General features: G+C 47.7%; 1 protein-coding gene across 12 annotated transcripts in view; it reads left to right on the top strand.

Annotated features, from left to right (window-relative positions):
- The window catches only part of LOC118076359 (polycystin-1), a 71,213-nt gene that overhangs the window by 41,084 nt on the left and 13,720 nt on the right, over positions 1-16,409 (top strand). For 10 of the 12 annotated variants that reach the window (XM_060271868.2, XM_060271859.2, XM_088661520.1 and 7 more), the window contains 9 exons: positions 656-799; positions 1,809-2,019; positions 3,118-3,241; positions 3,538-3,687; positions 5,176-5,234; positions 5,826-6,040; positions 6,680-6,794; positions 13,364-13,536; positions 14,831-15,033. In XM_060271868.2, coding sequence (XP_060127851.2) covers positions 656-799; positions 1,809-2,019; positions 3,118-3,241; positions 3,538-3,687; positions 5,176-5,234; positions 5,826-6,040; positions 6,680-6,794; positions 13,364-13,536; positions 14,831-15,033 — 1,394 coding nt within the window. Of the gene's footprint in view, positions 1-655; positions 800-1,808; positions 2,020-3,117; positions 3,242-3,537; positions 3,688-5,175; positions 5,235-5,825; positions 6,041-6,679; positions 6,795-13,363; positions 13,537-14,830; positions 15,034-16,409 lie in introns of those variants that run through there. The other 2 variants (XM_060271862.2, XR_015948020.1) reach the window with 2 other exon arrangements.

Genomic DNA, 16,409 nt, shown 5'->3' on the forward strand with positions numbered 1-16,409 from the left:
TTTCAAATGTATTTTCATCAATAAAAAATTCAGTGTGGCACAAGCAAATTGTTATTAAAGTGTGGCCCAGAGAAATAAGTTTGAGAAGAAGAAGAGTTGGGATTTGATATCCCGCTTTATCACTACCCTAAGGAGTCTCAAAGCAGCTAACATTCTCCTTTCCCTTCCTACCCCACAACAAACACTCTGTGAGGTGGGTGGGGCTGAGAGACTTCAGAGAAGTGTGACTAGCTCAAGGTCACCCAGCAGCTGCATGTGGAGGAGCGGAGACGCGAACCCGGTTCCCCAGATAACGAGCCTACCGCTCTTAACCACTACACCACACTGGCTCTCAGTGAGAACCACTGTGCTAAGACAAGCTGTGTGAACGTAAAGGATCCCAGAGAGGAGCTCACAATTGCTATGCTCTTCCCTACTCCCTTCAGCTGCTGTGCTATCCAAAGTTTGGCTTGGTGTGCCATCTGAACCAGGACTCGGGATTAAGTTCTCTCCTCCTTAACTGCAACTAAATCAAAAAAATAAAATCAAAAGGGACCAGGGATGGGCACCCACCCATTTTTGTGGTCCGGTGCCCCCTGTTGCCACAGTCCTGAACAGTTGTCATTCAGCTAGTAGTTTGGGGGACGTTCGCTTCACCATCTTTCTTTACGACCAGGTCTGGACCCCTCTTGGTACCTGCAGCACGTTATTGTATGGGACAAGCAGACAGACAACATGTACTTCTTCCTAGTGGAGGACTGGCTGTCTGTGGAAAATGAAAAGAATGAGGGAATGGTGGAGAAAGAGGTCCTTGCAGCATGTGAGTTTATAGCAGCATGTGAGTTTATAGTGTCCTGAGCACTGCAGTTTTCATAGGTATTGGTAACCACGGGACTAGAAAATTGGCTGGGTAGTTCAAACCAGTATGGGTTATCAAGTCTCTGGTATCCTACATTAGTCCACCCTTCTTGGCCCTCGTTTATTTATTTCATAAAATTTATACACCGCTTGATTGTAAAAAAAAAAACCCTCAAAGTGGTTTACAAAAAGAGTTGCCACTTCCAGAGCAAAATACTATACAGTTGTACCTTGGAAATCCGTTCCAGAAGTCTGTTCGACTTCCATAACGTACTTCCTCTTTCTCAGTCTGTTGCCTCTATTCATCAGTCACATGGTGACTTGTGGTCTCTTTATCGCTAGACCTCAGCCTGCCTCAGAAGCTATTCTTGTTCCTAGAGCCTGGGTGGGGGCTTTAATCCCAGCCAAACTTTCCTTTCCCTCACAAAATTAAAAAAAATGTGGGTTTTGGGGAGCTGGAATGTTTTATTATTATTATTTGTGTTGTTATTGTTTATTACTTTTGTTGGTCACTTTATACAAAAGGGGGGGGAAACTCTTAGAATGATTTAACAGGATAAAATGCTGCAGATAAAACAATGAATGCAAAAAGTTAAAACAATGAATGCAAAAATACACAAAATGCTCATCCAATAACTTAATACTAAGGACAAGTCCTAACCAATCCATTAAAGGATGTTGTACCACCATAGGGGCCAATTTAATTACCAAAGCCCTGAGTAAATGAATGTTTCTGTGTAAAACACTGTGACATTTTGCACATGATATTCTTCAATTTTTCATACAGTATCTGAAAAGTTTTGTGCATCACTGACAAGGTAACTGGTGCCCAAAATTAGTGACAAGTCCAGTAGTTAAATAATTATGACAATGGCGATGCTGGCTAGAGGAAATAATGATGCTTCAGCATGAAGAGATGCTGTTGGCAGCAACTAGGAGGCAGTGAACTTGGTTTCTGTTATTGTTTACAGGTCCACAGGAACTGAGATGCTTTTCCCGAATTTTCCCTGCACAGATGCGCCTTGGGTTTTCCGACTGGCACATGTGGCTTTCTGTTTGGAGCCGTCCTCCTAACAGCCGCTTTACCCGGGTACAGAGGCTCACTTGCTGCATGCTCATGGTTCAGCTCTTCCTAGCTACGTGTGCCGTCTGGTATGGTGCAGTTGGAGTTAAGGGCCACAGGTGAGCATATCGGAAAGCAAGGGAGGGAATGCGCAACAGGTGCAAGCAGAAAGTAAGGATGAGCTCAGTGGAATGTTACTGACACACTATCCATTTAAAACACATGACTCTCTCTTCCCCCCAAATCATGGGGTGGGGGATGTCCTCGGCCTAGTATACCTGAAGGAGCGTCTCAACTCCCATCGGTCAGCCCGGACACTGAGGTCCAGCGCTGAGGGCTTTCTGGCGGTTCCCTCACTGCGAGAAGCCAAGTTACAGGGAAACAGGCAGAGGGCCTTCTCGGTAGTGGCACCCGCCCTGTGGAACGCCCTCCCACCAGATGTCAAAGAAATTAACAACTATATGACTTTTAGAAGACATCTGAAAGCATCCCTGTTTAGGGAAGCTTTTAATATTTGATGAATTATTGTATTTTAGTATTTTGTTGGAAGCCGCCCAGAGTGGCTGAGGAAAGCCAGCCAGATGGGCGGGATATAAATGTATTATTACTATTAACTATTCTAATGAATATTGAATGTTTCTTTTTTGATGTTGGTTGCTTATTTTAAAGTTATGTTTTATTATCACATTTTTGTATTTAATTAGTTTGTTATAAGATGTACTTTTTTTTGTTTCTTCAGCTTGTAAACCGCCTTGAGTATTGTAAGATAGAAAGACGGTATACAAATTAAAAATGATGATGATGATTAGACCTATGGCTGAAGAGCTACAGTTCCAAGCATCTTAACAAACTACAGTTCCCATGATCCCTGGGGGAGAGGGGAGTTAGATGCTTTAGCTGTATGGCTATAATCAGATGGCTCCTTTCGAGCTCTGACCATCTGATGCAGACATCCCCAAACTTCGGCCCTCCAGGTGTTTTGGACTACAATCCCCATCATCCCTGACCACTGGTCCTCTTAGCTAGGGATCATGGGAGTTGTAGGCCAAAGCATCTGGAGGGCCGCAGTTTGGGGATGCCTGATCTGATGCATGGATTGGTCTAAAAACTGTGCCCTCAGAAAGGAGTCCTCATAAAATATGACACTATTCAGATCAGTGCTCACTTACTCTAGGCTCTGGCTAAATGGCTAAATCTATGCTCCCCCCCCCCTTCAGCTATCCTGTTGGAAGACAGATTTCTGTGACCGCAGAGAGCATTGTGGTTGGAATAATTGCAGCAGTCGTGGTTTACCCAATACAACTACTCTTCGGTTTTCTCTTCCGGAAAACACGCAGTAAGGTACCTCCTTCAATCGTAAAGGTGACATGGAGAGGAAAGCTAACCAGGAACCGAGGAAGGAAAGCCACAAAAACAGACCTAACTGATAAGAACAGGAAGAATACAAGTGCTATAGAATCGTAGAGCTGGAAGGGACCGCTGAGTCATGAATCATTTCCTTTACATTGTGAAATGAATTAGAAATTGCCAAGCAAGTGCTGAGTGGAGCACCAGCCTTTTCGAGTGGGTGGCAGCAGGACAAGGACCCCATCGAATGTTTGATTAGTGTGCGTGAACATGTCCCCTCTGTTCAACAGATTGTAATAGAAGATCCTGACCCGCCTGCTCAGGACTGCCAGACTGTGGAGATGGATGTGTCCCTTGATTGCTCTAACTTGGGTAGCTCCTCCTTCTTATCTGTCCCTGGAAGAATGGAGTCCGTTGTGGATATGGGTTCTGTTGGCAGTGTGAGTAGAGCTATTCTGTGGGCCTCATAGTGGCAATAGAAAGAATTTCCACAGTGTTATATGGAACAGGCAAATCCCGAGATCCTGTAACCAACCAGCAGCCTCCCCAGGCTTGAGCTGTTGTTTTAAAAAGCATTTGTATCCATATATCATGTTCAAAGTGCTATGCATATATTATCTTAGAATCATAGAATCATAGAGTTGGAAGAGACCACAAGGGCCATCCAGTCCAACCCCCTGCCAAGCAGGAAACACCATCAAAGCATTCTTGACATATGCCTGTCAAGCCTCTGCTTAAAGACCTCCAAAGAAGGAGACTCCACCACACTCCTTGGTAGCAAATTCCACTGCCGAACAGCTCTTACTGTCAGGAAGTTCTTCCTAATGTTTAGGTGGGATCTTCTTTCTTGTAGTTTGAATCCATTGCTCCGTGTCCGCTTCTCTGGAGCAGCAGAAAACAATCTTTCTCCCTCCTCTATATGACATTCTTTTATATATTTGAACATGGCTATCATATCACCCCTTAACCTTCTCTTCTCCAGGCTAAACATACCCAGCTCCCTAAGCCGTTCCTCATAAGGCATCGTTTCCAGGCCTTTGACCATTTTGGTTGCCCTCTTCTGGACACGTTCCAGCTTGTCAGTATCCTTCTTGAACTGTGGTGCCCAGAACTGGAATCTGTACTCCAGGTGAGGTCTGACCAGAGCAGAATACAGTGGTACTATTACTTCCCTTGATCTAGATGCTATACTCCTATTGATGCAGCCCAGAATTGATTGTCATTACAAGAACCCTGTGAGGTAGTTTATTTCTCATCATCGTCATCACCCCCATGTTGCAAATGCAGGAGCTGAGTTTGAGAAACTGTGGCTTACCGAAGTCCAGCTAGTGAGCTTGTGGTTGAGGTGAGGTTTGGATTTCCTGGTTTAAACTCATGCCTTCTCAGCCCACTGCAAGGGGTTTGGCTACCAAGGACATCTAGACCAGTGTTTCCCAACCTTGTGCCTCCAGATGTTTTGGGACTACAACTCCCATCATCCCTAGCTAGCAAAACCAGTGGTCAGGAATGATGGGAATTGTAGTCCGAAAACATCTGGAGGCACAAGGTTGGGAAACACTGATCTAGAGGACACCTTGCATTTTCAAAGCTTTTTTTTTTTTTTTACAAAATAGAATTCTTTGTTGTGATGCCTTTGTCAACCACTTCTATCTTAAAAGAGCTGCTTTGCCTAAATTCTTCAGGTCGTGTGATACATTTGCAGGAGTAAAGAAAAATAGTATCCACCTTTATGTTCTACACAACTATAAAAGGTGGTTCAATATGACATAGTAGCAGAGAGATAAGTTTACTTATTTACCCTGAATGGTATTCAGGATGAAGGTTCCTTTGAGGCTTACATTTCTTGGTTTTATGTGGCATCCATACTTGGCATTTCCCTCCTATTTGACCATTTTTATTTGTTTTATTTTGTCTTTTGTCTTTTACAGGAATCCCTCTTTAGTAGAAAGCCAGTTTCCAACCAGAAGAACTTCATAGGCAACAACAGGTATTGTTACAATACTGCATGGCAATAGCAAAAATAGCAAGGGAGCCTGACAGTTTCACCTTGGTCCTAGAAACAGCTCTCCCATGATGTTGCTTCATCTCGTGGTGTGGGTGGGTGCACAAAGCATGTAATAAATCTCACATTTAGTTTGACCTCCAGAATGGTGAGTTAGCTACACAACAACCCTGAGAAATTACAACTTTGCTTCCAGCTATCCAGCAGCGACCTTCTTAGTTGAGTGGAACCTTGGATTTCTGCCGGCATATCCAGCGGAAAGGCAAAGGTGGATAGCAAAGGTGGATAGCAATGCATACTGGCTTTGGTAGGTTTGTCTGAGCAGACTCTTGAGGCACAATAGGCTAATCTTTTCTCACTCTAGAACAGCCTTCCCTAACCCAGTTCCGTATGGATGATGTTGGTCACTGGCTCTCTCATCAGCCCCAGCCAGAAAGGGCAATGGTCAGGGATGTGAAAGTCTATTTCAGGTTATCTAGCTACAGTTGAAGCATCCTCAACTAGTTAAACAAGGTGTGAGCTTCCTACTGGCCAATGTTTTGACCTTATTCAGGTGCCTTTTCAAAAAATCTGCAGGACTGCCAATCAATGGCCTTCATGCAACAGCATTTTTGATATTCCTGACCTTTTGAACTCTGACCCTCTGATGAATGGAAGTCGGATTCTCAAGAGGAAGAAGGCAATGGCAAAGTTGGGAATTGACTCCATGTCCAGTTCTGATGATGACCCCCTGTCCTTTTCATTCAGAGATTCTGAGGACAGTAGGAGGTCCAGCTGTGGCCATCACTCTGGTAATCTCCTACCACATTTCTCCTACTATGTCTCCCTTGCACTCAATCTCTCTCACACATAGATTCGCTCCTATCTGAGCAAATGTTTGGCAGTGGTTAAAAAATAAAGGTTTACTTGGTAGATTAATCAACCTAGGCTGCAATCCTAAGTCATACTTACTAGGGGAGTAGGTCCCACTGAACACTACAGGGCTCCCTGTTGAGTAAACAAGCGTAGGATTGCACTGCATCCTTTTACTGATAAATTTGGGCCAATCATAAGTGAAAGCAATTTCTAGCTGGTTTAGGGTACACTTGTTTGTTTGCTTTTTATGGTATTTCGATTCTGGAAAGGAACTTTGAAAGTTGGCCTTCATAATGAGTTACTTCTTCCTATATACATAAAAATGTAAGGCTGTCATCACACAGACCCCCTTTGGAGGATTTGTAATGAAAAAGGTGCTTAGTAGTTGAAATGTGCGGTAGGAGGAATGGACATAGGGATGAAGGTGAAAAGTGGAGTGCAAAGCAGGGCTGCAGAATAGGCGAGAGAACTGGCTTGAGAAATGGGGTTGGGAAGGTGAAAAGCAAGCTTAGTTGCATGAAGGCCTAGCAGTAGGGCCTACTTTATAACTTCAGTTTTTCTTATTGTCCCCACAGCAGAAGGTTTGCTCAACTGTGTTGCTGACAGAACTCAGGAGAACATCTCTGACTGCGTCACATCTGACAGTGGCCGGTTTTCACCCCAAGTAGAAGCAGATCTCATCTATGATGGGTATGTTGCCTGGTCTGCAGTTGCCTTGAGCTCAAGAGATGGGGGCTCGCCTTTAAGGGAGGGAACCAGGCCTTTAAGAAAGTAAATGGATGGACAGCCCGAACTCATAATATCTGAATAAGTCATTCATTCCCATTTGGGTTGTTTTCAGTTTTAAAAAAACATATTTTGGTTAATGAAAACAGACGGATATGTGGTGAAAGTGATTTGAGGCATTGCTTTTCTAGGCAGAGAGGCTGCGTTCAAACTGATTCTGCTACACTTATATTGCATGTATCTGCACCCCAAGCACAGTGTATCTCAAAGTGAGGTCTGAACAAGCTAAGCCTGGTTATCATTATTATTATTATTAAAAATAATATATTTAAAGAATTTAAATATATAAATATTTAAATATATAATTTAAAGTATTATTACATATTTATTTATACCACCAAATAAAAACCACCAAAACCAGAAAATAATAATTAAACAACAGGGAAACATTGATAGAATTAAAACTATCTATCTATATCTATTAAATTATATCACATATTATTCAACCCCAAGTTCAGACTCATCCTGGTGCAATAGCAGCAAGCCTGCATTAGCCTGAAAATTAGACATGTCTGTGCCAGCCTAGACAGGGCTGTGAGCTGCCTGTAGCCCCCCATTCTGAAATGGCTCTGTCACAGTGGCCGGAGTGGACTACTTCCGAGTAACGACGCTACGCAGCTCTGCATTTTATTCTTTTATTGGTGCTGCGTATTTACAGTGCTCAAGTCATTGCTATTTACACGGAGTGATGTTGTCAGTCGGTTTCAGAACCTCCTAATGGCTTTTGGCGCGTCTTTCTCCAACACAAAAGCTTTGGCAGACCCATCCTCTTTCCCCTCCTCTTTCTGCGTAATTCCGGAGTTGGGGGGATGGGTCTCCCGCCCTTATTCGCCCCTTCCTGTCCCACCTGGGACCCTGGCTCCTCTACCTTGCCTGAGCCTCGGACACGACTTCCTGCTTCCCCACTGGAATCGGAACTCTCTCTGCTTCCCCCTGTGCTCGGGGATTGGCTTGAACTTAGGAGGGGAGGGACTTCGCGATATCCCCTGTCCCTCACATCCACCCCCCTCCCAAGCTCTCCTTCACCCCTCCCCAGGTCCCCCCCAGGTGTCGGTGACGACTGGAAGCCTAAGAACTCAGTGCTTTCCGAGCCCGTTGGTGTGAACACCTCCCCCCAGTCCTGCAAGCCCCCCCCTTCCGCCTGGGAGGACGGGAATCCCAAAAAGTCTGTGGCGTCAGAGCTGGTGGGGGTAAAAATGTTCTGCCAATCTGCTCCTTCCTCTGACTGGGTGGATCTCGGTGACACCCATACCTCATCCTCTGGTTCCTCAAACTCCGCTTCCCAGCGCCATGGTGAACTGCTCTCCCGTGCTTCCTCCCCCTCCCCCTCCCTTTCCATGTGCCAGGGCTTGGGTCTATGGGGAAAAAGGGCGTGAAATTCTTCTACCAGGAATTCCTCCTGTATCTGAGTGGCTGGGACCCATTCATTCTGGGACGGTGGAGCATCCTCCCATGCCATGAGGTACTCCAGGCCCCCCACCCCCCACCTTGAATCCAGGATGGCTGTGGCCTCATTGAGTTGCTCCCTGCCTTCCCTCTCCCCCCCTCCCTCAGGGGTTTGTTCGCTGTCTCGGAGCCTGCTGCTTTCCCTGTACGGCGACAGCAGCGATCTATGAAACACTGGGTGCACCCTCATGTCCTCTGGCAGTGCCAGCCTGTATGCCACCGGGTTGACCTGTTGCGTGACCGTGAAGGGGCCCAACCTTCTGGGCGCCAGCTTTTTGCATCGCCCTCTGATGGGAAGGCCCTCCGAGGACAACCAAACTTTGTCCCCCACCCTAATGACCTCCCCCGGTCGCCTGTGGCGATCTGCCCCCCTCTTGTACGCTTCCTTGGCTCTCTCCAAGTGTTCTCTGAGCTGCTGGTGCACCGTCTCCAGTTCCTCTGCCCAATCCTCAGCCTGTGGGCCCTCCTCCTCCTCCTCCCCCTCCCTCTCAGGGAAAGATCTGAGGTCACGCCCGTAATTGGCCTTAAAGGGCGACACCCCTGTGGAGACGTGCACCGCATTGTTGTAGGCAAATTCTGCCAGTGGCAGGCGATCCACCCAGTCCGTTTGCCGCTGGCTGACGTAGCATCTCAGGTACTGCTGCAGAATGGCGTTGACCCTCTCCGCCTGTCCATTGGTCTGCGGGTGTCTAGCCGTCGACAAGCTGACCTCCACCCGCAGGAGGTTCATGAGCCGCCGCCAGAACCTGGAAACAAATTGGCGGCCACGATCCGAAATAACCCTTAAGGGTAATCCATGCAGTCTGAATACGTGATCCACAAACAGTTTGGCTGTCTCTTCTGCCGAGACCGCCCTGGCACACGGTATAAAGTGGCACATTTTGGACATGAGGTCCACCACCACCAACACTGCGGTCTTGCCCCTGGAAGAAGGCAGATCTGTGATGAAGTCCATGGACACCACTTCCCACGGCCTGTGTGGCGTGGCTAAGGGCTCCAGCAATCCCGGTGGCGCTGCTCTGACCACCTTTGCCCGCTGGCAGGTGTCACAGCCCCGTACATAGTCTCGAACATCTTCCCGCACCCCTGGCCACCAGAAGTGTCTCATGACTAGGTGAGTGGTTTTGTCCCTCCCAAAATGACCCGCCGTTGGGTTGTCGTGCATCTGCTTGAGGACCGTACGTCTAAGCTGGGTGGTGGGCAGGTACAGTGCACCCTTGTAGAAAAGCAGCCCCCTGCGTTCTGCAAAGTCTTTTGCCTGCTCCCCCCCCTTCTCAGTTCTCTGCAGATGCGGTTGGCAAATTCATCCGCTGCCGTCAGTGCTGTGAGTTCTGCCTCGCTCACCACTGCTGCTCCGCAGGACCATGCTGACGGGGGGAAAATGTGCCTGGGTGCCGGTGGCGCCTCCTCCTCCATGTACTCTGGCTTGCGGGAGAGGGCATCCGCCCTGACATTCTGCTCTCCCGGGATGTAGTGTATGGAGAAGTTGAAGTTCGAGAAGAACTCTGCCCACCGTATCTGCCGCTGGTTGAGCACCCTGGCAGTTCTCCAGAACTCCAGGTTCTTGTGGTCTGTGCACACCTGGATGGGGTGCTTGGCGCCCACCAGGAAGTGTCTCCAGTGCTGGAACGCAGCGTGGATCGCCAGAAGTTCCCGATCAAACACTGTGTAGTTTCGCTCTGGCTGAGTCAATTTCCTGGAGAAGAAGGCACAGGGTCTCCACTCTTGGTTGGCGTCCAGTTGCAACAAAATGGCGCCCACAGCTTTATCAGAAGCATCTGTCTCCACGCGTAGGGGCGCGTCCTGAACCACGTGGAACAGGTTCTGGTCTGAGGCGAACACCCTCTTGAGGCTTTCGAACGCTGCTTGCGCCTCTGGTGTCCACCTGAACTTCTGCTTGCCTCTCAGGCAGTCAGTGATGGGAGCCGTAACGCGAGAGAAGTTCTTGATGAACTTCCTGTAGAAGTTGGCGAAGCCTAGTAGGCGTTGGGCATCTTTGCGAGTCCTGGGGCTGTGCCAGTCCAGGATGGCCTGCACCTTGTCCTTGTCCATCGCCAGCCCCTTGTCTGACAGCTTGTAGCCCAGGAAGTCCACCTCCTTGGTGTGAAACTTGCACTTCTCCAGCTTCACATACAGGTGGTTCTCCTTCAGGCGCTGCAACACCTCCCTGACATCTTTCACATGCTGCACTGGGTCGTTGGAGTAAATAAGGATGTCATCCAGGAAGACCAAGCATTTCCTGAAGAGGAGGGACCCCAGGACGTGGTGCATGAAGGCCTGGAAGCATGCTGAGCCCCCTTGCAACCCGAAGGGCATCACCAGATATTCAAAAGAGCCCAGAGGCGTGAACATCGTGGTTTTCCATTCATCGCCTTCCCGGATCCTGATCAAGTTGTACGCCCCCCTCAGGTCTAGCTTGGTGAAAATCTTGCCCCTGCGTGCCGCTGTCAGGAGATCATCCACTCTGGGCATGGGGAAAGCCACTGGCTCTGTCACTGAATTCAGGCGTCTAAAATCCACCACAAGACGGCGCTGTTGCGTGTCTTTCTTGTCCACCCAGAAGACCGGGCTGCCCCCTGCTGCCTTGCTTTCTCTGATGAACCCCCGCTTGAGGTTCTTGTCGATGAAAGCGCGCAGATCTTCCAGTTCCTGGTCTGACATGGCGTACAGCTTGGCTGGGGGTATAGTTGCCCCTGGCACCAGGTTGATCTGGCAGTCAAAAGGCCTGTGTGGGGGTAGGTGGTCGGACTCCGCTTCGCTGAAGACCTCCTGCAGGTCCCAGTACGGCTTGGGTATCGCTTCACCCCCTTTGACGTGCATGGTGGCCACCGTGGCTATCGGAGGCCCCTCCCCTGGTTGGTGCTGCATGCAATGTTCCAGGCAAAAGTCCGATCCGAAAGTGATGCATCTCTGGCGCCAACTTATGGAGGGGTCATGGCGCGCCAGCCAGCTCATGCCCAAAACGATGGGGGGGTCTGAGATGGTGGTGACGTTGAATGCCAGTGTCTCTGAGTGCCTTCCAACCGTCATTCTCATGGGGGGGGGTTGATGCGTGATGGCCCCTCCCAGCAGCTCTCTGCCGTCAATGGTTGCCACGTGCAGAGGAAAATCCAGCTGCAGAAGCTGGATCTGGTGCTCTTCTGCAAAGTTTCTCGAGAAGAAGTTCGCTGACGCCCCACTGTCAATTAGGGCGAGGACTGTCAGGGGATAGCCATTTGGAAGCGTGAGCGTCACTTCTAGAACCACTCCTGCTCTGGGAGGGGTGGGCTGGCTCTGCTCCTCTCTGTGCGGGTGGGTGGGCTGGGGCTGTTGTCTGCTGACTGTGCCTGGCTGCCGCCCCTTGTCTCCTGCAGCCAGGCTTTCCCGTTTCCCTGCTGTGGTGCTGCGTCAGTGGGGGAGGGCACAACCGTTCCCGCCTTTCCTTGCCACTCCCTGCGATGTGGGCAGTCTCTGACGAGATGCTGGGGGGAGTTGCAGAGAAAGCAATTCCCACCCCTTCCCTCCTTGCGTCTTGGCGCCGCTGGGGTTTGAAAAGCCCGCGCGCGCGCGCTATCAATCTGCATGGGTTCCTGGTCCTGACTGGCCCCAGGCGTGGCTTGAAAGGGTTGTTGGGGGAGTGGCTTCTCCTGCGACCGTGGGAACCAAGCCCGCTTTGCGCGCGTTGCTTGCTTGTCGCTCCACCGGGATTCCTGTCTCACCCCCACCGCCAGAGCCGCTTTGCTCAGCTGATCCATATTACTGGGCTTTGGACCTCTCGAGAGCTCATCCTTCACCTCCTCATGCAACCCCAAGTAGAACGCCGCTTGCATTGGGGGGGACTCTAGTTCCCACCCCAATCTGTGCACCAGCATGGTGAATTTCGCCCAATACGCGCGAACTGTCATATTTCCTTGGCGTAAATTATGAAGTTCCTCCTTAGTCTGGTCCATATGACTATCGGACGAATACATCGTTTTCAAACCTTCTAGAAATAGTTTGACATTCTTCATGCAAGGATTCCTTGTTGCAATTAACGGTCTTAGCCACTCCCTGGCTGCCCCGGTAAGGTGCTCCACAATAAACGCTACCCTGTGCTCATCATCAGGGAACTCATCGTGGTGCAGCTCAAGAGCATACACAATCTCAGTCTCAAAGCCCTGAAATTCCCTCGGGTCTCCATTGAACTTGCTTACTAGGGTCCCGGCTCTCCTTCCTGGCAGCACTTGGACTTGGGGTGCCCCTCCCGCCTTGTTTTTCTCTGCATCCAGCTTGTTTTGGAGGTCTACCGCCACCGCCCTTAATTGCTGCTCTTTTTCCTGAAGCGCTCTCACCTGTTCCGCAAGTTGTAGCCGGTCGTCCTGGACCTTCTTAGTCTCCTCTTTAGCTGCCTTCAATTCCCCCTGCGCCTGCAGCGACAGCTGTTGCAGTTCTTGCTGGGCTTGCTCCGCGATCTGCCGCCATTTCTCCGCCTCTGACACGCTCATCCCGGCAACTCCAAAGTAGCCCAAAAAGGATTAGGAGGTTGCTGTCACAGTGGCCGGAGTGGACTACTTCCGAGTAACGACGCTACGCAGCTCTGCATTTTATTCTTTTATTGGTGCTGCGTATTTACAGTGCTCAAGTCATTGCTATTTACACGGAGTGATGTTGTCAGTCGGTTTCAGAACCTCCTAATGGCTTTTGGCGCGTCTTTCTCCAACACAAAAGCTTTGGCAGACCCATCCTCTTTCCCCTCCTCTTTCTGCGTAATTCCGGAGTTGGGGGGATGGGTCTCCCGCCCTTATTCGCCCCTTCCTGTCCCACCTGGGACCCTGGCTCCTCTACCTTGCCTGAGCCTCGGACACGACTTCCTGCTTCCCCACTGGAATCGGAACTCTCTCTGCTTCCCCCTGTGCTCGGGGATTGGCTTGAACTTAGGAGGGGAGGGACTTCGCGATATCCCCTGTCCCTCACAGGCTCCTATATGTTGTTGTATCTTCCCTGGTGGCTGAGACACGTCCTTTACCTCTAATTCTGGCACATTCTTCTTTTGTTCCCTTGGCTGGCAGAATGGAAAGTTCTAGTAGTGGCTGGTCCGATGGGATTGTGCAGCATGGAAGCAGCTGGGGCTTACTACGGAAGTCGTTCTCTTACGTCTCTGCTATGACCAATATTGGCAGCGCTTTCTTTTCTGACCTGGAACTTCCTCCTGCTACTGTTTCCTCGCTTTCTACCCGGATTGGTATGTGTGAACGCTAATGGGATATGTCCTCATAGACTTGTATTATGATAGCCTCAATGCTGGGACAGGGGGCACTTGTAATATGACTTAACATAGATTAGATTTCCCTTAGCACACTTCAATTTCTCTTTTGTACGTATGATCAAGGCAGCTAAATTGCTTCTCCTACCTTTTGCACAGTTGTTTAAAAGCAGAATCAGAATTTTATTCTGAGTTGGGGCATAGTAATTATTCTGGATTAACTAATGCAGGGGAGGGAAGAAACAGAGCCTGTTTTTCTTTTCACATAATTCATTGACCAGGTGGAGATAATGCCTGGACTCCTGTGCAACAAAATGACATGCCATTTTCATGGCGCTCTTAAGGGCTGACAAAGGATAGGATGGTGCAGGGTTTGATCCTGGTCAAATTTTATCCCTGGCAACTTAACCCTTTGTGTTGTTGCATCTAGACTTTGGAATACTCTCCTCAGAGAAGATCACCTGCCTCTTTCCATAATTTCTTTCAGCAAAAACAATTTTATTTATGCATGCTGTTAAAGTAAAAAGGAGATAAACTGTAGGCTGTAGGAGGTTGCTTTGAGTTTCTGTAATCATACAGGCGTACCTTGGTTCTCGAATGCCTTGGTACTCGAATGTTTTAGCTCCCAAAAGCTGAAAACCTGGAAGTGAGTGTTCTAGTTTGCAAACGTTTTTCGGAAGCTGAACGTCCGACGTGGCTTGATTGAGTGCAGGAAGCTCCTGCAGCCAATTGGAAGCCACGCCTTGGTTTTCGAACATTTCCGGGAGTCAAATGGACTCCTGGAACGCTTTAAGTTCAACAATCAAGGTGCAACTGTATATGTTTTCTCAAAGTAGTATATTATTGTTTTACATGATTTTATTGTTTTGAATTTATTTTGTTGGGAACACACTGGTGTTAATACTGTTGGACACCGTGTGTTTATGCTACATACATTGTTTTGGAATGTGATTTGTTTATTTCTAAAAAAATAAATAAATTGGACACTTTTAACTGGAAATGCAGAATGAATATGGTCTCACTTGAGTGATGTCCTCTTATGGACCATGAGGCATCGAGGATGAGATTGCTTTCTGAAATGGGGCAAGGGTAATTTTGCCCTGCCCTGATGGATTGATATAATAGACGAATGCCGTCTTCACCTAACAGAGACAGAAATGCCCATGGCTGCTTTTATACAGATGAAATCATAGCTCTTGGGAAGAGGAAGGATCCTGGGATTCTTCCAAATAAAAGGGATGTAACTCCAGGTGTTTGGTTGTCTTCATTTCAGGGGTGCCCCGAAGACCTCAGGAATGGCTCTTCCCTGCTGGGATGCTCCCAGCTATCTACATAGTCATCTTCTTGCTGCTTGCTGGCTGCTTCTCCACCAGTATCTTATATGGCTCCTCCTTCCTTGACCACACTGCCTTGATGTGGCTGGTCTCCTCTGCCTTTGCTTTCGCCACATCTTTCATTTTTTTGGAGCCAATGAAGGTAATAGCATAACAAAATTCACTGGCACCGCTGGAATTTTCTCAACTGTCACACTTGATATATATATATATATATATATATATATATATATATATATATATACAGTGGTACCTTGGTTCTCAAACTTAATCCGTTCCGGAAGTCCGTTCCAAAACTAAAGTGTTCCAAAACCACTCACGCTTGCCCATAGAAAGTAATGCAAAACGGATTAATCTATTCCAGACTTTTAAGAACAACCCCCTAAAACAGCAATTTAACATGCATTTTACTATCTATCGAGACCATTGATCCATAAAATGAAAGCAATAATCAATGTACTATACTGTAAAATAAATGAGACAGTATTGTAGATGATTAAAAATTAAAATTTTTAAAAATTATTACATGCACTGATGATGGTCATTGTTTGGATGGGGGGGGGGCTTTTATCCATTTCGGCAGTCACACCAATCAATCAATCAATCAGTAGCTGAATTGGGTTCCACCCAGTCACAAAAACAAATTAACCTAAAATGCCTCAAAAACAAAAATGCAAAATGAATAGCAAAAACAAAAGCGCCAAACTTAATCCATTCTGGAAGTCCATTTGACTTCCGAAATGTTCAAAAACCAAGGGACAGCTTCTGATTGGTGCAAGTGCCCTGGAAACAATAGCCGACAGCCACATCGGATGTTCGGCTTCCGAAGGACGTTCGAAAACTGGAACACTTACTTCCACGTTTTCGGCGTTTGGGAACCAAGGTACCACTGTATGGATAATGTTTAAACCACAACAGGGAAGAGGCATTTTGCAAACAACTCTGTAACCAGCCTGTAAGCCGTTAAGTTCTTTTAAGACACAGTTGGCCAAACTATGCATGATGTGGGAGATCTGTGATTTAATGTTTTAATGCTTGCTTTTTAATGAGATGATTCCTAGATTGAGTACCATAGTGGCACAGGGAAGGATGTGCATTTAACAGTCTCTTTCCCATTCTACATGTTCCTGACCAAAATGCCCCTCCCCTGGTGGAGAGGATACAGATACCATTTATGGGAAATCTAATGACTTTTCAATTTAATGTGTAGTTTGGCTCTAAGCCAAAGTAAGGGCTATTTGTACAACAGGCCTGCTAATAAAAGGCTAGTGAATTTTTTTAAAAAAAATAAGCAAAAAGTATATTCTTGGTCAGAGTCAAGAAGTGCCAAGATATCAACTCGTAAATCTAGAGAGAAGGCCAATGAAATCTTGAAAGAACAGTTTTGTGTATTGAATTAACACTTTCTGTACTAGGAATCCCTGGCATCTCCAGGGATTGAAAGACTCTTGGTAGGCAGGGGGGGGGGGGTTGGGGTGCAACCCTGGCAAGCTAGCACCAATTAGTGTTGATGGTGCT

The sequence above is a fragment of the Zootoca vivipara genome, chromosome 2 (assembly GCF_965207765.1).
Source record: "Zootoca vivipara chromosome 2, rZooViv2.hap1.1, whole genome shotgun sequence".
NCBI lineage: Eukaryota > Metazoa > Chordata > Lepidosauria > Squamata > Lacertidae > Zootoca > Zootoca vivipara.